Genomic DNA, 27,035 nt, shown 5'->3' on the forward strand with positions numbered 1-27,035 from the left:
GTCGGAAAGCTTGTGAGCGGCTGCCGCCCTCCGCCCCGCCCCATTTTGCCTGAGCGAATATGGACAAAGCCATGGACAAAAACAGGAAAAGGCTGAGTAGTACCCCTTCTCACCACTCGGGGGCGTCGAGGAAGCATAGTGAGCTGAGTCGGGTAAGCGGCGGGGAGCGCGGCTGTCCAAAGTGCGCATGCGTCTTGATTGGTTGAGCCTTCCCGGGCAGAACGTTCTCCCCTGCTCCGCACAATGAGCTTTCCCTGCACTTTCCCTACTGCGATTGATTGATCGATTGATCTCACTTTTCGTACATAGTTCTCCTCTAAGCCCCGAGATCACCCAGTGAGCTTCATGGCTAAGTGGTGATTTGAGTCCTGATCGACCCACACGCTACCACGTGTTTATTGTGGAGTCAGTGAGATGCTAGCTAGCAGTACTGGGACGCCACAGGTTCTGTCTTTCATGCAACGTGCAGCTTCCCTATACACGGCTGCCTTTAGATGGCTCGGGGGTTGGATAACTCCATAAAAAGGTAAAGGTAAAGGTACCCCTGCCCGTACGGGCCAGTCTTGAAAGACTCTGGGGTTGTGTGCCCATCTCACTTAAGAGGCCAGGGGCCAGCGCTGTCCGGAGACACTTCCGGGTCACGTGGCCAGCGTGACATCGCTGCTCTGGCGAGCCAGAGCCGCACACGGAAACGCCGTTTACCTTCCCGCTGGTAAGCGGTCCCTATTTATCTACTTGCACCCGGAGGTGCTTTCGAACTGCTAGGTTGGCAGGCGCTGGGACCAAGCAGCGGGAGCGCACCCCGCCGCAGGGATTCGAACCGCCGACCTTTCGATCGGCAAGCCCTAGGCGCTGAGGCTTTAACCTTTAGCGCCACCTGCGTCCCGGATAACTCCATACCCTCCAACATTTCTCTGATGAGTTTGACCAAACTGCGGGAGGCAGTGGAAGACAGGAGTGCCTGGCGTGCTCTGGTCCATGGGGTCACGAAGAGTCGGACACGACTAAACGACTAAACAACAACAAGGAAAAGCAGGTCATTCCGGGATCAAATCAGAAACTGAAATGGCTTCTGTAAATACACGATTGTCCCTGGCAAATTAGGGACACTTGGAGGGTCTGGGTGTGTATGCGGCCTGAGTCTACCTCTGCCTGCTACAAACAAAGCTCCCCATTGATTTCAGTGTTGAAAACTGGATAAATATGAAGATAAACTTTCACTAAGAAGTTAAGAGTTGACAGTGAATGCCAACTGGACAATTTTGTTACCTTGCCTTATTATTTGATAATGCTTATAACTTTATTATTTTGAAGCCTAAAAGTGTGATAACGTGATTCCTAAATTAATTACGGGGCATTCCAGCCTTCACAGATTGGGAGACACAGAGCTTCGAGCCATGAGATTCCAGGTTTTGACCCAGATGATGAGTCTATTACAGATATAACAAGAAATGAGCTCTTGGCGTTCAAGGCTAGTTTTGCAAGACAAAAATATGCAAACACATACAGAATGGAACCCTATAGAAAATGTGAGGCTCATGTAATAAGGAAGAAAGCTGAAGAGATCTTAAAGGTAGAGTTAAGATTTGTTATGACGCACTAGTTCTGCTTCTAAACTTTATACACGGTATACAAACTCACTACTAGCAGTTGCTCAATGCCTCAAAATTTATTTGACCACGCAAACTGGTGTATAATAGACTATTGTTTACTATAGTAAAGGTATCAGTCTCAGTTTTTTTATTATATGTTAATATGATGCATTTTGATTTTAAGGAACAATTCAAATGGTCTTGGTTTATGTACAACCTTTGTACTCAAAGAGAATATTTACATGAATTTGAAAACCAGGGCAGGTTACAAAATGCCCTCTTCTGGGCCACCACCACCAGAACTTCTGAGGGCTGTGGAACTACCAAGAGAGTTCCCTCTGCTGATCTTAATACCTGAAAGGGTGCAGGAGGTGGTAGTGGACTTTTCCATTTAAAATAAAAGTCTTTGTGCATAAAAATCTGAAGTACACCTTCTAGGAAGAACACTTTGCTTAAGGTAGTTTCACTGACTGAGCTAAACAAAATATTTGAATACTGTGTTTGCAAAAATGTACAAGATTTAGGGTGTGAGTGTTCACTTATGAATATTACAAAAGAATTTGTAAAATTCATTAGCAGGAGAACTATTGTTATATATATTTGTTAAAGTGAGTGTAAAATTTCAACAGAGATGTTTTTTATATGAATACCGGCAACTCTGTGTTTAATTCTCAATAGAGCAAACTTCAAGATTTTAAATATGCTGGTCAGAATGGCTCCATGATATGTATAAGCCTCACAGAAGATTTATTAGCAGCTGTCAAGGATTTGAACTATGACCGTTACAAGTATGTGGTCCAAGTATTTCTTGTGGAAAAGACTGGTCAGTCAATAAATGTGAGTAAAGAAATACACTTGTTACAACCCCCTCCCAAAACCTAACTGCTTAAGAAATCCTTCATTCCTCTGCACCGTAGCTGTGTCGAATAGTGCATCTCAGACGAGAGCTCATCAGGACCACCTGTCTCCTTATGCTCCCCACTTAATTGCTCAGGTCTTCTGACCACCTTTGGTGGTTCCCCCCCCCCATGCCCCGATGGCTTTTACCAGGTACTGAGCCTTTCGTGCAGCAGGCTCTGCCTTGTGGGGCTCTTGCCAATAGAGGTTCAGCAGGAGTCATTTTTGCTTGCTTGTAGATGTCTTCTAAAAATTGTATAATTCAGACAGGCCTTTCAAACCCAAGGCTCACTGCCAACCAGCTCTTACTGATGTGCTTGGCATTTATATTGAAATACTGTGGTTTTTGGTTTGCATACCACCTTGTAATATTCTATATGAATGTGTGGTTTGTGAAGAAACAAACAATAAACATAAAATAAGTGTTTTTTATAAAATTGCCACCATTTCACCAAAAGAATCAAAGTGGTTTACATCACATACACACACCAAAAACCACCTAAAACATTTAAAACAGATCACCTGTTGATATGCTCTAGTTATATAGAAATATTAAGTTACTTTACTTGATTAGTAAAGCCCATCTAATCCAGCATTTCGTTTTCAATAGGAGCTAGCTAGATGTATCTGGGAGTTTGCATTCAGATGGTGGCCAGTCTTTGCTGCTTGCTCATTAGTAGCCCCCAGGAATTTGTATTGTATATATTTTAAAGCCATCCCCCCATCTTGCAGCGATTCTAGAAATAAATTCCATTCATTACATGCTATATGGAAAAATACTTCCACATTACAGGAGGAAAACATCTCCATGGTCACATCCGTACCATACACATGGTTTCCTGCAGAGATAAACCAGTGTTCCCAGGATTCTTTGGGGGAAGCGATGTGATCTAAATGCATGGTGTGGCTGTGACCCACATCCACTCTCTGTACTGTTACTCTTTCCATAAACGTCTATCAATGTGTCTTTCCCCTGCGTTTTTCTAAATTACCCTAAAGTAACTGTGTGATATGTGCCCTTTCCTTTATCTAATTTGTTACAGCAGAAGCTATGAGCCAGAGGTGCACATTGGATCAATTCTTCCAGTTAATGTAAGGCCCATTAGGGCAAATGATTGTATATGGAAACCAAGACATTCATGTATTTTGAGTGCATGTTGCAAAATAATTCCATGAATCTGTGATCAGAATTTAAGATTGTTTGGGCTATTAAAACTACTTTAGCTTGATTTTGGAAATGCATATTAATGCCCATCTGCAAGTGAAATTATTCAAGATCCCTTCTGAAATGCTGGTGCTTGTAATTCACAGATAATTTTGTAAAAAAAAAAAAAAATGTCCGTAAAGGAGTTAATCCTTTGTGCAAGATCTCCTGCTGCAAGAAAGGTATTTGTTTTCAAATTTTTGTTGCGCTAATTGGTCAATTATTTTCTCTTTCCCCCACTCTAGATTGCCAGCAGATGGGTCTGGGATGTTGCAAGGGACACCTGGGTTCAAGCTCAACATGAAACTGAGGATTTTGTTATAATAGCTCTGATCATTGCTTGCTATTATGAGTGACCTATCGCAAACAACCACTGTAATAAGAGAACACTCCTGTGGCTCTATATAATCATATGCTATATTTTGCTCAAATAAATGTCATATTGGTTATTCCCCACCCTCCAGACATGCTGTTTGAGTGACTTTAATTCACAGGAGGGTGTTATAACAATCTGGATACTAATAGTATTGTTGCATGTCACCCCAATGTCTTGAGTGGTACAAGATTCCAGGGGTTCCAGGCACTTACCCAGGGTTTGATTTCTTTGGCATGAGAGACAGCATGCACTGTGGTGTCTTTATGATATATACCGTATTTTTCGCCCCATAGGACGCACTTTTTCCCCTCCAAAAATGAAGGGGAAATGTGTGTGCGTCCTATGGGGCGAATGCAGGCTTTCGCTGAAGCCTGGAGAGCGAGAGGCATCGGTGCGCACCGACCCCTCTTGTTCTCCAGGCTTCAGGAAGCTATCCGCAAGCCTTGCAAGCCCGGCGGGAGCTCCCGCCGGGCGCGCGAGGCTTGGGGCGGCAGCCTGTTGCCCGAAGCACAGGGAGCCCTCCAGCGGGCTCCCCGTGCTTCAGGCGAGTGTCTGCAAGCCTTGCGTGCCCGGCAGGAGCTCCCGCCGGGCGCGCGAGGCTTGGGGCGGCAGCATGCCGCCCGAAGCACGCGGAGCCCTCCAGAGGGTGCCCCGTGCTTCGGGCAGGCGTGTGCAAGGCTTGGGGCAGCAGCCGCGGCTGGGGGGGGGATAATTTTTTTTTATTCATTCCCCACCCCCCAAAATGAGGTGCGTCCTATGGGCCGGTGCGCCCTATAGGACGAAAAATACGGTAGTTTATTTACACATCTATACAACCTGAGCCTAAGATGGAGGGGCTCACAGCACTCACACCCCAAAAGGTCTTGCTTCTCCCAGTCACAGCCTTGGCTTCCAGCAGAAATCAAGCATGGATGTGTCTCTCTGTCTTCTGCCTGCTCCTAGCTCTCAGCTCACAAACAACTGCCCTGGTTACTGTTGTGCACTTTTTATGCTGACTCCTCTTGCATGGTTTGTATACATTTTTCGATTTTTAAAAAAACCTATTTATGTTCTTCATTTGCTTTATTGTGCAATGACTGTAACTATCCCATGCACCTATATGGTGCAAACCACTATAGTAGACAAGGAGTCTGAACTGGTGCCAAATTAGTCACATATTTAACTAATATTGCTTTCTAGGCTTATGCTAGAAAACATTTCATAGTTTTTTAAGGTGCCAAAATACTTTTTGTTGCTTTTGCTGCAACAAAGTAACATGAAAGTGTGTCAAGAGTTATGCACAGGAATATGTCATTTTAAAAATGTATACAAATGTTTATATACAACTAATTTGGATAGAAACTATACAGCAAATGAAAATCATAAGGACCTGGCCAACCACATCAAAATACCTGGCGACCCTAGAAATGGTCTCTAGAAATATGGACACAAGATTTTCCATGGGGAGGGCATTCCATGTTGTAGGACCGGCCGCACTAAATGCTTGATTTCCAGTCGATACCATGAGTGCCTCATCTGCTCTGGTGACAATAAACAGCATGCCTCCTGCAAATCTCTGTCATTGAGCTGGGATATAAGGGCCAATTTTTGCCACCTGTCCAACATAAAATAAGTAGGTTCCTGAGAAAGGAGGGGCTGTCGAAATAGAATTCCCTGCACCATCTTCTCTCCCCTGGCCAATCCTCCAGAAAAAGCTCCCCCAAAAGTTGGGGGCCCCTTCCAGATGGTGGGGGTCGTGGCTGGGTGGGAGGTGTGAGAAAGGGAAGGAGGGAACTCCTACGCCAGAATTGGGCCATAGCAATTATACACATGTATTTCTGGATCCAAACTAACAACATCAACAGCAGTTTGGAGAAAAGGGTTGTAAGTGCTAAGGAAGCAGTGAAATAAAAATCAATGCAAACATTGGGACTAGGGAGATCCTAACTATGGGGTTGGACTATGGGGTTGGCTCCCTTCCAACTTTACAATTCTGTGATTCTAAGATCCAACTCTGCACCCTTGTCCAATAACCAACGGCAGAGGCGGCCAAGGGAGCGCATCTGTTTCACAGGCTCCGCCCCCAAGAGCCAAGAGAACGGGGGTGAGGCTGCTGTTACGACGGCGGCTGCGCTACCACCTCCAGGCGGGCAGGTGGCGCTGTCCTTCGGAGCGGCAGGACTCCAGGAAAAAACCGGAGGGGGGGCGGGGACAAAGAGTCTCTCTAGCCGCGCCAGTCCATCCGTGGCCGGCGGCGGCGGCGGTGTTGGTGATGGCGGCCGTCCTGTCCCCGCGGGTGTGTGACAGCGACCCGGCCACGCCTGGAGCCCAGTCTCTCAAGGTGAGCGGCGGGGCAGCAATAGCAGCAGCAGCAAGAGGAGGCGGCCGTCCTCTCTCAGGCGACTCGGCCTGCCGGGGCGGGAGAACAAACAAATAAATAACGGGCGACCTCCGGCGAGAAACAGCAGGTTGTGAAGGACTCTCGGCAGGGAGCGACCGAGCGGCCCTGTTGCCTCGGCCGCCTCCCCGCCCCCGGGCTCATCCCTGAGGAAACGAAAGGAGCCTCCGCCCCTGCCGTTGCCTTGGAGACGAGTCTCCCAAAAGCCTCCGCGCCCCCCGCCTCCCCCTCCAAGGCGGAGGGGCAGGAGCGCTTTCCTTGAAGTTGCCGCTTCGCTGTCTCCTTCGCTTTGTGTTTATTTCGCCCCTGCCTCCCCACCTGCAGAGGGGATTCCAGCGGTTCTTGTCTCCAGGATCGCATTGGATCTGAAGTTGTTCGGCTGCTGGGAGGTTCCTTCATCATCCTCATCGTGAGCCTATAGGCTGTACTGCTGCTGGGACTAAGAGTTGATGCTGCGCGTATGACGACATCAATAGGGATGGGGAACCTGCGATCCTCCGAATGGCGTTGGGCTCCCATCATTCCTGACCATTGGCCAAGCTGGCTGGGGCTAATGGAAGGCGGAGTCCCAACAACACCTGGAGGGCCACAAGTTCCCTGCCCACCCTTGGTCTAGCCACATTACAACCCCTCCACGACATTTACATTTCGCTTGCAAGATGTTCCCATGGAAGAAGTGTGTGTGAAAAAGTGGACATATATTGCAGAGGATCTACGGCAGTGGCATAGAGCGCACCCTCCACCTCCACCATAGGATCTTTCTGTGGGATTCCTTTTAGGATTCCCTGGCGGCAGTGTGAAAATAAGTTTTGCCTTCACTGCAACAATAATGCAAATCCAGTGCTTTACTTTTCCCCTACAGGAGCGAATGGCCGTGTTCACTTAGGAGAAAGTAAAGGGTCTTTGGGGAACACCATGGGGTGGCAGATAAATTTGCTTCTGGTGGTAACCCCTCCTCCCCACTTTAAGCACCCAACCTGCCTGTTCATCTGCATAGCCCTATCCTGAGTTTTGTTTCTTGGTCTCTCTAGTGTTGGTAATTCACTTTCATATACATAGTAGATTCTTTTGTTGCTGTCTTTCCCATATGGTTATCTACCTCTGCAAGCCTGTTTACTGGAAGTAAGTCCCACTGATGGGATTCTTTTCCAGCTTGTATATTAAGGATTTTAGTCTTACTGAAACATCATATAGCATTCCCTTTGGGGGCAGCATGATACTTTCAGCATATTTTCAGCTTCTGCAAATAATTATATCTCACACTGTCAGTGGTATATGCTGTAGCTTGATCCCATAAAATGCATTTAATCCAAGAAGTCCCTCTTACCCCAGCATCCCTTGTTATATTATCACAGATTCTTGAACAGTGGTTTCCAAACTTCTTTCCCTACAGACAACTTGAAAATTGCTGGTGGGCTTGGCAGGCCACATAATGATTTTTCTGTTTCTTGCAGTGATTGTAATTCCATAGAATACAAATTGGAATACAAATAACATATAAATTGTTGGAGTTGGAGAGCATTTCAAAACTGAATTCTGAACTTTTAAAATTGTGTTTCAGTTGTTTAATTTATTACTCTTTTAATAGTTTTGTACTGTACTTTAATCTTTGGTTTCGTCTTTGTGAGCTAGCTAGAGAGCGTCTGTTATGGCTTTACAAACGCAGTAAATAAATAAAACAAATAGTCAGATCCTAAACTATTTAAAGCAGAAGCCAGGAAACTTTTTTCTCTTTCTGCCAAGGGCTTCGTTTCAAGGGTGGGGTGGTGGTAGTGGTGGTAATCTGCTGGAAACCACTTTCTGGTGGTGGGTAGGGCCACCCTGCCTCTCTCCACCATCCCAGCTTCAGGAACGGCTGCTTCAAATTGCTCAGGGCCATGAAGTGGCAGTTCTCAGTTGAGCTTGCTTCCTGAACATTTCTGTCAGAAAAAGGGAGAGGAAGCATCAAGAGACAGCCGCTGATTGTGGGCCAGGGAGGAGGGGTTGAGGCTGAGGAGAGGATGCAAACTGGATGGGGGTTTATGCCATGGGCAGGTCGTTCTTCAGTCTTGATTTAGGGTCTTAAAATCCAGAATAATTATATTCTAGGTCTCTGATGAGTATGTGTTGGAAGTCCTGGGAGCTCTGCTTTTCAACATTTGTCACTTTGCTCTTAATGTAGGATGATACAGAAGAGAATTCAAACGATGGCAGCCAACCATCAAAAAGACGCCGCATGGGCTCAGGGGACAGCTCCCGAAGTTGTGAAACTTCAAGTCAGGACCTTAGGTATTATCATGCATTCCATTTTTTTTCTTCTCTAGATGCGTATGGTATGTCACCTTTCCCAATATGTTCCAGATCATTTAAATAGAGATGGGAAATATATGTCTGACCCTCACTTGCTTACCCTCAAGCTAGTTAGGGTAGCTCCCCATGAACTAGAGCTCTGAAATTTTGTAATCATGCAGTCAGAGATGGTCACTATAGGAATTTGAAAATAGATTGTAAGTACTTTTCTTTCTCAAAAAGGTACACTGGAACTGTGCCTCTTATTATTTAGTTGCCTCACTCTACCTAGAAAGTCGAAATTTGGGGTTTTCTTTTTTTATAAAAAGAAGCAGCATATTATAGGACACCATTACTAACCCGCAAACGGGGCATTTTAACATCTAACAGTTGGAACATAGTCCATGAAATAAAGGGCAGTTTTTAAAATTTATATTCTAAAAATAAAAATTCCACCTGAAGCGTGTCCAGGTGGTTAACAATTTAAATAAATAAACAAATAATCCTTCTATGGAGCAAGTGAAATGGTATGTGGGATACAATGATGGACGGTGGACTGCAGGGTTATTGGTTTGCTTGTTTTTTTGTTCTTGTTTTCATTATGTATTTCATTTTTATCTTGTAGTTTTATGTTGTGAACTGCTCTGAGATCTATGGGTGAAGGACGTATAATTAAATTATTATAAATTTAAGAAGTAATTAATTAATTAAACACTGATTGTTTCAAGCTTGATCTTTATGTGTTTAGCTTTAGCTACTTTCCAGCTGAAAACCTGATAGAGTACAAATGGCCACCTGATGAAACTGGAGAATACTATATGCTTCAAGAGCAAGTCAGTGAATACTTGGGCGTGACCTCCTTTAAGCGAAAATATCCAGGTATTAATGTTAGAAATCCTTATGTGAAGTGTTACAAATCAAATGTGCATCCATGAGGATGTATGGATGTGTTTTCATCTAGGACTATTGAGGCTCCTATTATTTTGCTCTTGACTACAGAATTCCTCGGCTTCCTTTGGGAATGTATTATATGAGAATGGCACATTTGGTTTTTGTCTCTTTTTTCATTGATATCTATGAAAACATGTTTTACATTTTAAAATGTTATTTTTGTGATTTTTGTCTGTTGTCTTGAGTGCCTGACTTGGGGTACTTTGAAAAGATGAGGCTTTTAAGCAATTCTGTTCATTTTTTAAACCCTTTAATAAAAAAAGAATTGAGATAATATTTTATTTGTTATCCACAGTAATGAACATTTCAGTTGTTTGGTTTCCGCAGATTGTTGCTGGTAGCCCTGAGCCAGTTACTGTCATTCAACCTCAGGTTCCCTCTGTGTCAGTAAGGGAACATTGAGGACATTCCTCTCTACATGACTGAGCATGAAGGATAAGCGGCAACAAAGGAAGCAAACGTGATTGTACTTCCTGTGCAATTGTGGAATTGCACATCTACTTTATGATCAGATGTGGGAGCACCACATATTCTTGGAACTTGTGCATTTTGCTGCATAAATGATGTATGAGTCCATGCTTCATACTTTGCAGAAAAAGCACAACAGATGAATGGGCAAGTCACTTACATCTCTTCTGTTGCAACTTGTTTGAATGCCTGTAGCTACCTTTAATTTGAGCAGGGGGCTTTTACAGCACATTCTCATTTTTTGTGTATAAGTAGACTTACCCCTGTTTTTGACTTGGTGAAAAGGTGGGCTAGGGAAAGCAGTGGTGACTTCCCTTCCCCCAGCCCAACATGCTTCTCAGGTTTGGTAAAGGCAAAAAGCATAATATTCCCTGCATGGGTTATCTTACTATTGTTTCCTGTGACTAAAGCAGTAACTTTCTATTATAAGTACCTGAGTGAAATTTAACTACAACACAGCTATATTTATTTTGTGCTTTTGGAGACGTTGCAAAAATCCTTTACACTTTCCTTTTTACTACTTTTACTCCCTTTTCCTGGAGATTTAGAAAGACGAGATCTATCTCACAAAGAGAAACTCTACCTCAGAGAGTTAAATGTCATTACAGAAACACAGTGTACCTTAGGTAAGGACAAAAAGGGCATTTTTTCCTTTTAAAAAAATGAAGTATGTAAACATTTCCAAGAGAGTAAAATGTAGGAGAGATTATTCAGTTTTTACTTTTTTAACAATAAACTTGTGAAGACGTGGAAACTGTTATTCAAAAGATTATTACTTCATTGCTCCTTAAAGTGGATTGGGAATAAACTGTGAAAATATGTAATATGTTTAGCTCAGCCTTATGATTATGTTTGTTTATTAATTTATGTAACTGCTTAAGACAGTTTACAAAGCAGTTTACAAAATATAAAAATCAGTTACGCTAATATAAAATGTAAAAATCCATAATTAAAATAGACAATAAAACAATACAGCAGTTGGAGCAGGAGATGTCAGAACTTGATTCCGAAGTTCTGTGGGGTGAATCATTGTGCAATTGTCACACACACTTTGCACTGCACTGATGCTCTAAGTTAGGATGGCTACAAATCTTTTAAAAAAAGTAAAACCCCCAAAGCCCTTAATTTTGTCTCTTATTTTGTAATGAAATTGCACAAGTGACTTTTTGATGTAACCTAGGTCTCACAGCCTTACGCAGTGATGAAGTAATTGATCTGATGATTAAAGAATACCCGGCGAAACATGCTGAGTACTCTGTCATACTTCAAGAAAAAGAACGCCAGCGAATAACCGATCACTATAAAGAGTATTCTGTAAGTTCTGTCTCCAAATTTATTTGTGAAGATGTTTACAATCTTGGAACGTATTAAATGTCTTTTGGGATAGATAGCTTCTGCAGCTTGTGAACTAATGGGAAAAAAATCTGTTTCAGCAAATGCAGCAGCAGAACACACAGAAAGTTGAAGCAAGTAAAGTACCAGAATACATTAAGAAAGCTGCCAAGAAAGCCGCCGAGTTCAACAGCAACTTAAACCGGGAACGAATGGAAGAAAGAAGGGCCTATTTTGATTTACAGACACATGTAGGATGGCTTAACTTTTTTGCTCAAATGACTATAGGTAGCTTCTTGTTACCTATAGTAAAGATGCCAGATAGGGGGAGGGGGGAGGTGTTGGAAAATATAGCATTTTATTTAAACCTCAGTAGATATTTCTCAGGAGAGAGAATACAGTTGGAAGTTATTTATCCAGTTGTTTTCTTGGTTGAGCAGGGAACTGCCTTTCTCAGATCTTGCCACTGCTCTCTGGAGTAGCCCAGTAGTCACCACTGGTTTACAACAGTGAAACATTATTTTGATTGGGTTTTGAATTACTCCAGACTGAAATCACTGTGAGCTCACCCTCTTTTACTCTTGATGCACAACAAGGTTTTGCCATCCCTATATTGCTTCACTTCCAGTACAATTGCTCCCTTTTTGTTTATAAAAAGAAATATGAAAATGGAATAATCGGCGTTTCAGATCACGAATGCATTTTAGCAATATTCATTCTTTATGTTTTATTTTGTATTCTGTTCTGATGGAAAAGATAAGGAATTTTATTTTATTTTATTTTATTTTATTTTATTTTATTTTATTTTATTTTATTTATTTTATTGGAGCACATAGGAAAACTGCCACTTCAGGTGTGTTTCTTGAACCTTAATTCTGTACACAGAGTGGGGAACTTGGACCATGTTCTTTCCCCTCTCCCTGCCCCTCAGCCACAGTGTAAAGCGATTAGGAGTATGGATCTGCTTGCCCTAATCCCCTCTTAGGCTGATTGATGCAATTACACAGCAAAATTCTGGGATGTGGAATGGAGGGTCACACTACAGATATTCCTACACAATATGCATATGCCATACCATTGTGATCCAGAAAACACATAAATATATGTAGATACATGCAGCCTACGTCACATTATTTAACATGTACCTGGGGGTGCACGCAATACTAATGCCTCACCGTCTGTACAGAATTTTTAATCAGTAGCTGCGTGATCCACTCCTTGGGATGTGATCCACTCCTTGGGGTATGGAAGATCTGGTAATTTTATCCAATCTATTGGAATTGAATCTCAGATTATACGATGCATTATGCATGAGGGCGAGTTGGCAACAGAAATTTCATAGTTCCAATGAATCTAGCTAAATGATCATTTGGAAAAGCAAGCCACTTCATTAAATGTAGGAAATGAGCTCCTTATTTTTTCTGTTCACAATCCAGGTTATCCAGGTGCCTCAAGGAAAATATAAAATTTTACCTACAGAAAGGACAAAGGTTAGTCCTTATCCAGTGTCTCTCATACCAGGCCAGTTTCAGGAGTACTATAAAAGGTAATTGTAAAAATAATGAAATAACATTTGTTCTGCTGTAGCTGATTGTTTTATTTCTTGAAAGCATTTTACTGTGCTGTTCAGCCAATGGGGAGGAAAGGCTGTCAGAGCAGCTTGCAAATATCAGTAATGAAACAGTCCCTGCCTTTAGGCTTGTAATCTAAAAGTCACAACACAAAAGGAAAAGATCTCGCAAAAGTGGTGGGAAAAGCAAACAAGCACTAATTATTTATTGCTTTAGGAAAATGTAGCTTGTAGAAATAAAAAACCCCAAATATATATAAGGGAATGACATACTTTTAAAGAGCAAGCTTGGCAAACCTGGCTTAGTTACCTCTCTATATAAATATAGAATAACTAAATATAAGAATTGCCTTGTTCAGCATGTACTTTAGATTGGATTCAGAGGATCAGGATTTTAACAAATGAGAAAACATTTCTGTGTCACTCCAAATTGCATGGCAATGGTGTACAGTACGTAGGGTCTACAGAACATATCCCTTTATATACAGTGCTTTCACACATTTTACTTGCGTGAATTCTGTTATACACGCAGTGGCCATCCTGGGGATGGTTGCAGTGGAGGACGGGGAGAGACTTAGGTAGGAGAGACAGAGAGGCTGACAGAGGCAGAAGACACCTGAAAGATGAACAGGGAAGTTGATGGATGAAGAAGAAACCCTGGCTCCCTTGGTTGTGGAATGGAGCAGAGGTGGACAGAGAGAGATGTAGGCAGAATAAAAATGCTGGAGTGGATCTGAGATGAAGCTGCAGCTTCTGCCTGCCTCTTGCCCTGTCTACCTTTCCTCTCCCTTCTGCAGCGGAGGAAACCAGGTTTCTTCTTCCCTTTTCTGCCTCTACCGCTTCCCTGCTTATCTTTCCTCCAAGGGAGCCAGATTTCTTCTTCCCCCATATGCCTTCACTGCTTCCTCGCTGTTTCTTCCTCTGGCAGTGGAGACACAGGGAGGTCCTGCATGTGTGGGCTCCCCCACTTCCAGCCAGCAGCTTTTGACTATGTGGCGATTTTGCATATGCATGAAATCGAACTGTATATACAATTGTTTTATTGTTACCTTTCAGATACAAATTTATTCATCATAGTTGAATCACTGAAAAGTAGTTTTTGAAGTCCAAGCTGTTTGTATTATCCCTTATTGCCATACAGTGTATACATAGTATATCAAAAGATGGTACTGAAAATAATTACTTTTTCACTTCAGATACTCTCCAGATGAGCTTCGATATTTGCCGCTCAATACAGCTCTTTATGAGCCTCCCTTAGATCCAGAGCTGCCTGCACTGGATAGTGATGGAGATTCTGATGATGCAGAAGAGCGTGGTGATGAAAAGAGGAAAATCAAAGGCAATTCGGTGAGCTAAAGTAGTGTTTGCCTATGTATGTATGCTTTCATATATAGCTAGATAGATTAACAGAAACTTCAGAAAATACAGAGGATAAATACCCTATTATCATCCAAGTGTTTTGTAAGAATAAAGCACTAGAGATATTTTTGAATTGTATTCTTGTCAATATACCTGTTGTTGTTTCTGGTTGAGGTCTAATCATTTAACCTTGTGCCATTCTTAAGACTTGTTAAATGTGATCCTTAGCACTCCATCAACAGAGCGCTGGATTGAAGGGCCAGGCTATTAGTTATTTCATTGGGTACCTCTGTGGTGAATAAGTGCCCTATTCTTCAGAGTAAAGAAAGCGAAGTTTGACGTTTAGAAAGAGATCATTTTTTCCTTTGTCCACTCCAAGCAAACCAACAAAATGATGGTGCTTTTGTTATAGGACAACTCATCTGGCAATGTGTCTGAAGGTGAATGCCCCCCTGAAAACCAGGAGGAACCTATTCAGGGAAGACAAAAAACAAGAGAGAAAAACTCTACACCAAGAAAAGAGGGTTCCAAACGATCTGTATCCAAGTCAGTTCCTGGGTACAAGGTAGAAGAAAAAAGCCCCTGACTCAGCTTCTTTACTGACCAGCCTCTCTCCCTGAAACATTTAACTTTGTTTTTTCAAAAATATGGAACTTCTGCTTACTATACTTGGCTAGCTGCTCTCCTGTTATGCATTCCTGTTCGCTTCTTTACTTCCTGTTGCTTTATTTTACTTGGGGCCTTACTGTTTGTTACCCTGGCTGTGGAGTGGCTTCTATTTTCTATACTTAAATTGGTTCCTAAGCAACTGCAGCATGAAACCCCATTATAAATGAAGTTACCCCTCTCGTTTTGCAGGGTGGGGGGTGGTCTGTTCTTTTATTGTCATTATAAGGTAGATGGGTACATATCAAATATCCCATTGGGGTTGAATTAAATTACCTTGCTCATGTGTGGACTGGACTGTAAAAATGTTGCAAAAACTTTGCACATATATTTTCTTAACTCTTTACAGGTCAAAAGCATTTTAATTGTTTAGAAAGTGATTTGGTAATAGTAATCTTAACATTTCCCTAGAATGTAGGATGCTGGGAACCTAGATTTGATTTGAGCAGCACTGCACTGTTGTTTGCAGGGGGAAATATTCAGCTAACCTTGTAAGAAACCATTTAGCCAATACGTTTTCACCCTTACCTCTATGGGCAGTGAGGGTCAGGAGCTGCTCTTGGGACTCACATGCTTCCTCTGTGCCCCTTATCCTAATTGTGTGAATAATGACTAAACTTGAAGGTCTCCACTTTTGAATGTGAGCATCTCCCTAACCTTGCCAGTATATAGATATCCAACTCTGTAATTTAGAAAATGGTTCCGTATCATAGGGTAGGGGAGATTGTGGACTAAAAAATGGGATCTCCTGCTGCAGTCACATTGTGTGTTCAATTATTGGGGGGGGGGTAGAGAGAAAGTATGCGATCCTGAGATTGCCTGTGATATCATTGCACAGAGAGGTGAGTGGGGAAGTGGTAGTATCTGAACAGGTCCAGAATCTCAGAACCTTATCTTAAACTTGTCATGTTTACATCCAGTTTTGTAATTATCAACGGATGGATTTCAGTTTAGGATTAAAAGTATTTTTCATATTTCAGTGGAAATTCATGTTTAGTGTTAAGGAAAATAAGAAGCAAGCTATTTGGTTTCCATTGAAACCAAGGGGATATTTGCTTTATACTATAGTTGGAAGAAGATAAGGCATGTGGATTAGAAAGGGTACAGGAAGAAAGTTAAGGATGGTAATTCTGAGTTGCCAGCAATATCTAGCCTGAGAAGTTGTGTAGCACAAGTAACCTAATTTTAAAGTTCTGCAAACTGTTACCAAACTGCATCATTTATTTTAATTGCTTATTCCCCCCCCCAAAAAAAATCAAACTGTTCACTTTCCAGTTTTCATTGCGCAGCTTCTGTTGGAAAAGACTTGCAGGAATATTGTTTTAACAGGATAAATACCTTTAGACTATATTACAGAAATGTTATATGTCATCTATATCTCATTTCAGGAATAATTTTACATGATGCAAATAAGAGATTTAAACTTTTGCAGAACATGTCTATTTTTACATATTTGCATTGCAAAATGTTTACTTTATTGCAGACTTAAACTCATGCCAGTAATGTAATTTTATGAAATCCAAAGATGAAGCTTGAAAGGCTTAGTAGCATTTTTGAACTTTTAAGTATTATGTGAACAAAGTCCGTAAGATTCAGCAAATGTTTGGCTAGTCTTTCATTGTGAAGGGATAGCATAAAGAAGTGATTGGCGAGGCTTGTGACTGCTAAAGATACAATTATCTTTTTTCAGTACTTGGATTCAAAAATGGATCCCAGCGATTGCTGGTCACTGGTTCAAAAGCATATTCTAGTAAGTCTAGATGAATCACAGGAAAGCTCTATGCAAGATCTCCTGTTGTGAATGCTTATTGTGCTCTCGCTGCTGCCATTCATTTCAATGGTGCTGCTGTTGGAGTCTTTCCTGGTGCATTGGGCCCCAAGAAGACAGCACAAACTACTTTGAAAACACAATGATGCCAACAACCCACCCACCCTCCCCCACAATTTATGGCTATTCTCACTATAATTTACACTTCCCCGAATGTAAGGCCAGGATGATTTTAAACACATGATATATTTTATGTAGCTGATTAAAACATGACAGATAGATAGATAACTATCTATAACAGGTATTTCTTTTATACATTATGTGCTGAAAATGGGACTTCAACTAATGTCCCAGGAATATATAATGATTTTATTATGCAACATGCACTATCCATTTATCATCCTTTACCAGTCTTTAAATTACAATATTCACTCTAAAACTAAAATTCAAGCTTAAGAAGATTTGCAATATCCAGGAATACTGTTATGCTACAGAAAGGAGTTTTTCTCCTTTTAACTTCTGTTTAACTTTTACTATTTTTAAACTATTGAAACGTTTTTTCCTCCTCATGATATACCATTCTTTTATAGCCACTAATTTTTACTGCAATTGATGAAGGACTGGCTGTTATAATTGCACATGCAGTATTCTTTTCTCAGAATAAGGGAGATTTGCACATATGTTAAGTTGAGCATGTAGCAAGAGACTGACTTGCCCTTTCCCCCATCCCAGAATTTTTCAATTTACATTCCGTTGCTATGAAAACAGGAAGAACTTATTTTCCGGCAAAGTAATTTTCGGAAACATGGTGTGCTTGTAAACTATTTTTGATTTAGCTACAGTTTAGCTGCTGAAATTCCATTGGTCTTGTTCAAGTGTAACATTTCTGGTCCAAGAAACCATGGTTTTGGAGTGGGAGCAAGCAAAGAGTTTGAGCTCTCCATCTTCCCCATCCGTCATCTGCCAAACCTGTAAACTGTAGTTTAACCCATCAGGAAAACTTCATGGAATCTGCAAAGCATTGAAATAAATGCACTTAATTTATTTCTGTGGATCCATTCCTAGTATGACTAGGTCAGATATAATCCCAAGGGGTGATAGTCAACTAAGTTTTACTCAGAGCAACCTTTTGAAATTAATGGACCTAATCTTGTCATGTTCATTAATTTCAATGAGTCTACTCTGAGTAAGATTTAGTTGGATTAAACCCTGGACCAGGGATGCTACATATGAACCAGGCCAGTGTTTTCAATGGGATTTAATCAGCTTGTATCTGGATTGCAGCCTTTGTCATAAAACCAATTTTGGGAGCAGCAAGCCAGGAACTTTTTTTTCCCCTCACCTCTTTTGTCGAGTGGAATATGATTAGGAGAACAATAGGTCAAACAGTGTTTTCCAATGTTCCCGCAAAGCCATTTTTATTTTTCTGTTTTCACTTAAAATTGCTTTGAAATGTGAACAGGCTTTCCCTTCTATTTCATTTTGATAGGGGAACACTCCAATGTCTTTGGAGGGTCTTTAACTAGCACACTGTGACTATTTCACTCCTAGTTTTGTGGAACTAGGACTAGGGGGAAACGTTATTAATAACTGCACCTTCACCAGTGTTTTCGCATTTAAGTATCATAGTATTAACTGCACATACCACAGCACAGATCTAGTGACTCAAAGGTTGTTCTGCTTTGGGTGACTGAAAGAGAGGTTGCTACTGTGTACCACTTCAGTAGAATATACATACGGTAAAGAGAATTAGAGAAGTGCACTTGCTGTTTTGTTTTATATTGATATAACTTAAAACACAAACATTACTCATAGAATGTAGCAATACAAGAGGGAGATCACTGCAGGAATGAGGTTTAATATTTTGTTGGTAGGCGCAGGGTATAAAAAGGTATAAAAGTAGGAGTAGAATAGGTAATAGAAAATTTTTATATGTATGTTTTCTCTTTCGTGGTATTTATTATTTTGTAGAGACATTTGTGAATGTTAGTCTCCTTTTATCATTCAATTATATTTATGTATAAAACAGGTGGACTATGCTTTTTTAAAAAATAAATAAGCAAAAAATTATTCATGAATGCTTCTGTCATCTTTTGGAAAACAAGCTGTTTATAAATGCCTTGTGGGTATTTAAACAAACCTCTGGAGGCCAGGCAAGTTAAAGTGCTCTGAAGCCCTAGTTTAATTTAGATATTCAAATATTCTAGGAAATCAGACTAAGGCTTATTAGTATGTACTTCTCTACGGTTTAGAAATTATTAGGAAATACTGGGTTAAAATTTTAAAAAATCAGTGTTAAGGTTTGATTTTTCACTTTTATTTTGCTTATACAGTAAGTTCTAAATAACCTACAGTGGTACCTCGGGCTAAGTACTTAATTCGTTCCAGAGGTCCGTTCTTAACCTGAAACTGTTCGTAACCTGAAGCACCACTTTAGCTAATGGGGCTTCCCACTGCCGCCGCGCCGCCAGAGCATGATTTCTGTTCTCATCCTGAAGCAAAGTTCTTAACCCGAGGTACTATTCCTGGGTTAGCGGAGTCTGTAACCAGAAGCGTATGTAACCCGAGGTACTACTGTAGTTTTCTGCATTTGATAAGCAAAGTTTTTATAAACCAGTACTTTTCATTACTTAACAGCAATCAGAACACCTCAAATCTATGCTGCTTCTCTCAGCAGAACCAAAACTACTGACAGGGATGTGTATTTAGCAAGGGTAGCTGTTAACATTTCATTGTCTGAATGTTTAGAAAACTAGTATGAGAGACCATTCCACATTAATTTGTTTAAAGCTCCTCCTCCTTTCCTTATTGGCTTTGCAAAGTTCTACCTGCTCACACTTCTCACTCTTTCAAAGCTGGGGATATGTTCAGATGTTTTGGTGCTTGTTTTGCTAAGCAAATATGGTTCTTCTTCAAAGCAAAAACTTCTAGTTATACCAAATAAGCAAGTTCACACCTGGAGGTTCCCATTCTGCTAGCGTAACATGACAAGGTGTTTCAGGTATAGATACATACAGTATCTCTTAATGCCAGCAGAAGCTACCCTTGTATGTAGACAACAATTAATACTGTATGCAAACTCAATTGCATAAGGGATAGAATTGGTATCTACCCTGTTCAAGGGTGGTATGAGCTAGAGTTCCATCTCTTTGTCACATAACGACAAAGAATAACAGGGGACAGTGTTTTGCACATTGAAAGTGCAGACAGTTGTCAGGACGAACCAAACTGGCTGCAGTCTGTGGGACCAAGTTGGCTATATATTTAAAACCTGCTCTCTGTTTCTGATCTTATATTTGCTAGCGACGGGGTCAGATCTTGTTTCACATGCCCACAGCTAAGTGTCCAATTGCAGCTTGCTTCATTTCGGCATTGGCTTCAACTGATAAACATGAGATAACCTAGCAGGCTTCAATCAGCAAGACTCAGCTGTGCTGGGAAACATTTCTGCCTATGGCTAAGTCTCTAGATTCAAGATCTGCCTTTCAGGAGCAAAAATACTAGGCTGGCTGGGTCATTTGTTTGAGTTGATGTTAAGACAGCACCTTTATACTACTATGAATTATTCTATACTGTATAGTGAATCATCTCACTGGTCTTAATAACATTGTTGCCAGTGGCTCTTTGCAAGACTTTAGCATTAAGGCAACACACAACACTATGAACTGCTAATTAATTCAGTTCAGAATGTTTTGCCAAATCTCTTTGTAGAAGGCAAAAAGCATCGTATATGATTTAGCATATATATTTTATATTTATAGTTCAAATAATATGAATTGCCTTTCAAGAGACGTTCCCACATTACTGATTTTCATGCATCATGTGCAGGCTATAGACAAACCGTAATATTATTAGAAATTATCAACATTTTTCTTTGTAAAATTCATATTCATTGTGTAATTTGATCATTTGATTGACATTTTTAAATGAAAGAGTTTTAATTACATACGCTTTCTTTGGCTGGAATACATTTTGTAAACTATACATGTACATGTTTTGAATAGTTTGTTCATTTCTGTATCCAGTATAATTAATGCTTGCCAATTTTTAATCATTCCCTTTGATCCACACCACTCACAAGGTTCATTAATTTATAAAGGTTAAAATAAGTACATTTTTTAAAAAAACAAAAACCTGTTCTCAATTCTTCTGGAATGAATTTATAGCCCTCTTCTACCCTTCCAGCCAAAGGCCATTCCAAATGCTCTATGTGGAATTTGTCTGAAGGGTAAGGAGACCAACAGGAAAGGGAAGGCAGAAGCACTTATACACTGCTCCCAGTGTGATAACAGTGGTAAGTAACAGAATCTGCTTTGAATAAATCTCTAAATATTTAAAGTGATGACCCATTTTAAAGAACAACCTGCAATGCAGAATCAAACTAATTAATGCTTTTGCAATTTTTTTTTTAAAAAGTTAATTTAGCATATCTGACATGTTGAAATGAACTCAAAATGTTCTGTGAAATAAACCATTTTAATTATTCTCATTAAAGATGCTTCATTTGACCATTCTAGTAACGATGCTGGTTTTGATCTAGGCCACCCATCCTGTCTGGATATGTCTGCAGAGCTTGTTGCAATAATTAAGACCTACCCTTGGCAATGTATGGAGTGTAAAACATGCATTATATGTGGGCAACCTCACCATGAGGAAGAAATGATGTTCTGTGATGTGTGTGACCGTGGCTATCATACGTTTTGTGTGGGGCTTGGTGCTATTCCAACAGGTAATTATATAAATTACTCTTGTTCAGAGATTGAATCAAGATCCAAGATTAATGAAGCACAATCTTGCTTCACTCCGTTCAGAATGCTCAGATCTCAACATTTTGTATGTCATTTGTATCTATTTTAGTGAAATCTTGGAGGCAGCTATTTCTTACACACTTCATTTACTCTCTCAATTCTTGTTCATAAAAAGTGTTTGCAATTTAGGATTTAACAGTATGATAATAAACATTGAAAGAAGTAAAAAGATTGGAGATGGGAAGTCGGATGTCAGAAACTTAACTAGAGAGAAGCTGACATCTGATGAAAATTATTCTCAATGGGTTTGGCAGTGCAGTTGTTTCATTGAACTGACATCTTCTCTCCCCCCCTCCTCCAATCCCACACCCAGTGTGTAGTTTAACTTTATGTGACTTTAATCAAGTAGAAATGGTCAGTGTTGTAAGCCACTGAAAGCTTTTTAGAAACACATTGTAAATCAAACAGGTTTTTGAAGCTAGCGAAAAATGTAGGTGGTTCTTTATCAAACAGCAGATGTTATACCCATTCAGGCATGTAATTATACTTTACAAACTGTTTTCTTCATTGGACAAAGGACATTAAAGCTAACCCAATCCCACTGTGCCTCATTCACCATTTTGCTCTTTTCCTATAGCACATTGAATGAGTACCTACCTAAATTTACCTAGGGAAAATAATTAAGTAGGGTACTGCTGTCCCTACTTTCAAGCTTACTTAAGGAAATGAACAATAATGTGCTGTTTCAGTCTCAGAGGGAATCATTCTCAGTGCTGGAGCATGAATATTAAGTGATGCACTGACATTTAAGTAAACAAACTGAAGAGGCTCAGCACATACTTCTTGAACAATTCACATGACTTGAGTGTCACCGGTATATCCAACCCTGAATAGCTTTCAGCATATTATATAAAGAATTGAGAAGCAAGCACAGTTTCTTCCCACCATTGCATCTGTTTACCTGCCTGTGGGGAAGGAGGAAAAAATCTTCAAGGTCCCTGAAATTTAAGTTGCATGAAACTAAAAAGTAACAGCCAAATTAAAAGCAAGTTTCATTGGGACACAGTCCCAAGAAAGTGGGCATATGATTGCAATCTTATTAACATTTGTGTCCTTCCGTACTTTGCTCCCCAAAAGCACTTGGAAGTGAGTGACGATTTTATAGTAGCAGATGTTTGCTCTACTGTTAACTGACAATTCTAATTTTGTAGGTCGCTGGATTTGTGACTGTTGCGAAAGACAACCTCCAATACCCAGAGGCAGAGGAAGAAGAGGGAAGAACAGCAAAGAAGGCTAAAATCAATATTTACACTCTTTATATATAACTGCACAAAAACAAGTGCTAAGCTTGGTGCTATTTACCTACCACTCTGTATAAGGAAAAATACCACTCAAAATGTTTTTCACCAAATAAAGTTTTTAATTTTAGGACAGGGAAGGATACATTCTATTCCAGTAGCTTTGCTTGAAAATCCCATGCAAAGGGAAAGTGCCCAGTTGAAATTCTGTAAATCTATCAATTGTTTCATGGATACAGTGCTGCTGCATAGCAGTCATTGCACAACAGACTTTATTTATTGCATAGCAATCAATTGTGTTCTCTGTACAGCTCAAAGAAAAGGACTGAATCACTAGTTGGCAATTACTGTTTTCTGATGGGAGTTGCCTTTAAGCAGAGTACTAATGCCTGACAAGAAACAAAATCCATCAAGTGGTACAAATCTCATATGATATAATGAATTTAGGTTTACAGCAAAAAATCATGTAGACCTTATATTGGTCATGCCGAATTATGTCTCTTAAATCAATGCTTCTCCTTTCAAACCACAAGAAAAGGAGGATAATTCATATTTTCTTTTTTAGGACGTTCTATCATATGAAAGCAGCCTTAGTTAAATGGCTTTCATGTTCCAAAAGCTGCTAGCATTTAAAAATGGTATTTGCTCCTAGTGTATTCATACAGAAGAGGTTAAACTATTTATAATTGAAATGTGCTGAAATACTGTATGGAAATTAGTCTTTTTACTATTCTTAAAATCTTTGTATAGAAAATCAGTTTTATTCAAAGTCACAGTGAACTGTAATATTCATATTTGACCCTGATCAGTTAAGAGAAAACTTATACAAATACTGTGCCTGTTGCAGTGTACCTGTGGGAAAAGTTTACAATACAAAATTAGTTATGGCTTTATTTCCCCCTCCCTGGCAAAGAAAGTATCAGTTAGTACTAATGCTCACATAATAGCATTCATTCAATTGTCTATATTGTTCACATGTGAAGACCAGTTGTCTAGCTCTGAATCTAAAACAGAATTTCAAGTATTAATTTTAATATTCCAATTAGTATAGTCCAGAAGACTGATTCTTCATCCTGAGACTCATCTTCTCTTGCATGAAACTGCTTCTGGTTCAAATCTGTATCTTCTGGATTGTAGGAGCCACCACCAAATGGAGATTCCACAACTGTTTGATCATAGTACACTTTCATTTCAAATTCACTTTCCAGATGAGAGGGATGGCCATAAATCCCTATTCCCACTGGACGGCGGAAGTGCGCTGGCACATAAACGACATCTTGACCACAAGTTACTGACTGCAATTCATAATCATCAAAACTGGGGTGAAGGGTCACATCAGATACGTACAAGTCTGCATCCCCTTTTAAACTCTGCATCTGAAGCACTATCTTCCCTTCGTGATTTAACCTTAAGTAGCTGTAGTTTCCAGCACCAATCTGACCTTGAACCACATGAAGGAGAATCCATTCTTCAGGTATGTCTTCTTCCTCATTATAAGCAGTTGCTATTAGAAGTCCTTGAAAAGCAAGCAGTATTACTAGGACCCTCTTGCAGTAGACTGCCATAACACCTGTGTTGGATATAGAAAAATCTTGTTTTGTCACTTGAAATTATACTGTCAAATAATAAGATTCCGTTTCTCCAAGAGTAGCTATGAATATTTGTAGACAGTCAACATACTGTCACATTGTAAGCTGTAATAATTTGTGCTCTCTTAGCAATCACTACTACTCTCACATAACAATTTGCACAGGTACACCAATGCAAGACAGTCGGTAAAGTTAACAAGGTAATCCAAATGGCACAAAGAGCCAAGCCACACATAATGCAAATATACTAAATACAACACAGTGAGCAATCTTAACTGCAGCCAGCCAGCACAGTGCAATCAACACCTCATCCAAAGCCCTGCCACTCATGGAAAGGTAGTAGGAGGAGGAGCAGGAAAAACTCTGCTATGCCAGCCAGAAGCACACATAGCAACCAGGTCTGATACTGTAAAGTAATGGCAGTGGGTGTGGTTCAGAATTCATTTGATTCTAGGCTGGCTCAGTCTCTTTCTCTCTCCCCCCGCCCCCCCCCCACTGCCCCAGAGCCCTATTTTGCAGCCTCTGCATTAACTCTGAAGCTACCATGAGTGCAGAGAATACTACACAAGATATTGATCAGGTTTTGCATTGGTGTCATAGGCTAGTCCTACATAAAGGCTAAAACCCATTAAATTCTGAATAGCAAAAATGCATGCCAATGTTATGAGAAGCACAAAAATTGGGAAATAAGGACACAAGCCAGAATACTACAAGTATACAACAGCTTCAATAAGAGACAAAATTGCCTTTCATCATGAGGTCCCAACCAGGCAGTTTATGAAAACGCCCCAAGTCATACAATAAATCCACAAAACTAACCAATAACACAATTAACAAAACAGCAGCACAGGACAGCAACATAGTAGGTGGGAAGTCCTCCACTTGGCTAAAAGGCCTGGATAAAGAAGTGCATCTTGAAGAAAAATCCCAAAGCATATAATGATGCCACAAGACACACCTTGGTGAGGAAGTTATTCCACAACCTGGAGGCTACACCTGGCCAGGTCGATGTGGGAGCTGGCAGGCACTCCTTCAGATCTTTGGGGCCCAAGTCAAAAAGGCTTTTCAACACCAGCACATGCAGGGGGTAGGAGCTGTCATTCTGACACCATTGTTGCTGCCGCTTATCCGGACAGGAGCCCCTCGAGGTAAACCCCCCCCCCAACCCTGTCCAGAGAAGCAGCGGCAACACCGGTTATCACTGGCAGCTCCGCAACTCTGCCCCACCGCATCCATGTTTTGGCATCTTCAACTGGGCACGACAACCTGTGCAAATCTTCCCCGAGACGGACGATGTCCGGGACGCCCACCAGCAGCCTCGCTTTCCCTGGAAAGAGTTGCACCCAGTCTCGAAAGAGAAGCAGAGACAGCGGTGCTTCGACCCCACCTGTGGAACTCTGTACACAAATCTACCCGAACTTTCCGATTCCGAAAAGGAATTCGGTCTTGGGGGGGGGGGCAAGAAAGAGAGAGAGAAGGGAGGCATTGTGGGCGGGAATCTCAAGGGGCGGGGAGAACGTGGAGCTCACTTTTAAGAGAAGACTTTCCCCCCCCCCACCCTCCGCCGCCTCCCTCGCATTCTGCCTCCCTCACATATCTCTCGGGGGGTCGGGAGGAAGAGCCCCCCCCCTTCTTCCCCGGCCTTTAGCTGCCCCAGAAGCAGCGGGGCGGGGGGGGGGGAGAGAGAACGAAAAGCTTCCCCGCCCCCTACACTCAGGCGCTGCTGCTGCAAAAAGTGCCACGCTGAGGAAGGCGAAGCCCACCGACTGCTGAAGCGTCCTCCCCACCGCCCACCTCCCCCCCCCCGAGCCCGCCGCCGAGCCCGCGCTCACCCTAGCGCCGCACCCCAGCTCACTCCGCTCGCCCACCGCCCACCATCGAAGAGGCCGCCGGAGCCTCTGACAGAGAGTCGAGCGCAGCTCCGCCCGCCTGCCCGCGCGCGCGCGATGTAACACCGCGAGATTTGAGGCTGGAAACTCCCCGGCCTATTTCTAAATTTGCTGGTTTTCGTTCCGCCGAGACTGGCAAGTGGGGCGGGGCAAGTGAGAGGAGGGGGAGCGGCGTTGCCGCTTGCTGTCGCCATGGCAACCCGGCCCCGAAGGGACGCAACGTGGGTGGATTCAGCTGTGTGGGGATTCTTTCAAAAGTATGTGAAACCTTGAGAATAGCCCGTGCGCTGTGTGTTTTATTTATTTATAAAGGTATTTATACGCCGCTGTTAGTAACAATGAAAATCAGAGCTGTTTACAACAATTATACGTAAAACTACATAATAAATGCCTTATACAAATGCAACCCGTTTAGATACATGTGATTTGTTTCCGATGTGCTTGGCACCACGGGCTTCTGCCATTAGCAGGCTACTTTATTTTTTCTGAAATCGCAGAAATCGCATTGCTGTTGCAAAGAAAGCAAGAACTAATAGCAGGCCTGGGCCAGGATGAAAAAGACCAGTGAAATACATCACGTCAGGTACAAGAGCATAAAAAACTTTTAGACGAAAACAAAAGTCTTCCCACATACTACCAGCAATGCAAAAAAAAAAAAAAGTTGGGAGTTATCCAAAAGCAGT

The 27,035-nt window shown here is 41.3% G+C and overlaps 3 protein-coding genes across 6 annotated transcripts; 2 read left to right on the top strand and 1 right to left on the bottom strand.

The window, feature by feature from the left end:
- Positions 1–14: 14 nt before the first annotated feature.
- On the top strand, positions 15–4,152 carry DYNLT2 (dynein light chain Tctex-type 2). The gene is made up of 4 exons (XM_079971389.1): positions 15–152; positions 1,364–1,573; positions 2,271–2,429; positions 3,939–4,152. Exons 1-4 carry the CDS (start codon positions 60–62, stop codon positions 4,047–4,049), a joined length of 573 nt encoding a protein of 190 aa, XP_079827515.1. The 5' UTR covers positions 15–59; the 3' UTR covers positions 4,050–4,152.
- Positions 4,153–6,232: 2,080 nt separating this feature from the next.
- Positions 6,233–23,007, top strand: PHF10 (PHD finger protein 10). Of its 2 annotated transcripts, none has more exons than XM_079971361.1 (12): positions 6,233–6,389; positions 8,608–8,714; positions 9,463–9,593; positions 10,676–10,759; positions 11,314–11,447; positions 11,567–11,716; positions 12,902–13,011; positions 14,232–14,382; positions 14,807–14,959; positions 21,014–21,122; positions 21,369–21,557; positions 22,788–23,007. In XM_079971361.1, exons 1-12 carry the CDS (start codon positions 6,321–6,323, stop codon positions 22,871–22,873), a joined length of 1,473 nt encoding a protein of 490 aa, XP_079827487.1. In that variant the 5' UTR covers positions 6,233–6,320; the 3' UTR covers positions 22,874–23,007. The 2 variants fall into 2 exon arrangements, with proteins under 2 accessions (XP_079827487.1, XP_079827488.1); XM_079971362.1 differs by having other exon boundaries at positions 10,682–10,759.
- LOC307213463 (UPF0669 protein C6orf120 homolog) lies at positions 22,976–26,425 on the bottom strand. Of its 3 annotated transcripts, none has more exons than XM_079971391.1 (2): positions 26,296–26,425; positions 22,976–24,444 (listed from the first exon to the last, which is right to left on the bottom strand). In XM_079971391.1, the coding sequence occupies exon 2, from the start codon at positions 24,437–24,439 to the stop codon at positions 23,879–23,881; it is 561 nt and encodes a 186-aa protein (XP_079827517.1). In that variant the 5' UTR covers positions 24,440–24,444; positions 26,296–26,425; the 3' UTR covers positions 22,976–23,878. The 3 variants fall into 3 exon arrangements, with proteins under 3 accessions (XP_079827517.1, XP_079827518.1, XP_079827519.1); XM_079971392.1 differs by having other exon boundaries at positions 26,309–26,400; XM_079971393.1 differs by lacking the exon at positions 26,296–26,425 and adding an exon at positions 25,774–25,878.
- Positions 26,426–27,035: the final 610 nt, after the last annotated feature.

This window comes from Podarcis cretensis (genome assembly GCF_951804945.1).
Source record: "Podarcis cretensis genome assembly, chromosome: 3".
Taxonomy (NCBI): domain Eukaryota; kingdom Metazoa; phylum Chordata; class Lepidosauria; order Squamata; family Lacertidae; genus Podarcis; species Podarcis cretensis.

What these genes read in the sequence shown, in the direction of transcription:
- DYNLT2 (XM_079971389.1), top strand. Translation starts at nt 60, where the DNA reads ATGGACAAAGCCATGGACAAAAACAGGAAAAGGCTGAGTAGTACCCCT. An exon ending in AGCATAGTGAGCTGAGTCGG is followed by an intron (nt 153 to 1,363) that starts GTAAGCGGCGGG and finishes GGGGCATTCCAG; the next exon opens with CCTTCACAGATTGGGAGACA. An exon ending in AGACTGGTCAGTCAATAAAT is followed by an intron (nt 2,430 to 3,938) that starts GTGAGTAAAGAA and finishes CCCCCACTCTAG; the next exon opens with ATTGCCAGCAGATGGGTCTG.
- PHF10 (XM_079971361.1), top strand. Translation starts at nt 6,321, where the DNA reads ATGGCGGCCGTCCTGTCCCCGCGGGTGTGTGACAGCGACCCGGCCACG. An exon ending in ATCACTATAAAGAGTATTCT is followed by an intron (nt 11,448 to 11,566) that starts GTAAGTTCTGTC and finishes AATCTGTTTCAG; the next exon opens with CAAATGCAGCAGCAGAACAC. An exon ending in AGTCAGTTCCTGGGTACAAG is followed by an intron (nt 14,960 to 21,013) that starts GTAGAAGAAAAA and finishes CTACCCTTCCAG; the next exon opens with CCAAAGGCCATTCCAAATGC.
- LOC307213463 (XM_079971391.1), bottom strand. Translation starts at nt 24,439, where the DNA reads ATGGCAGTCTACTGCAAGAGGGTCCTAGTAATACTGCTTGCTTTTCAA.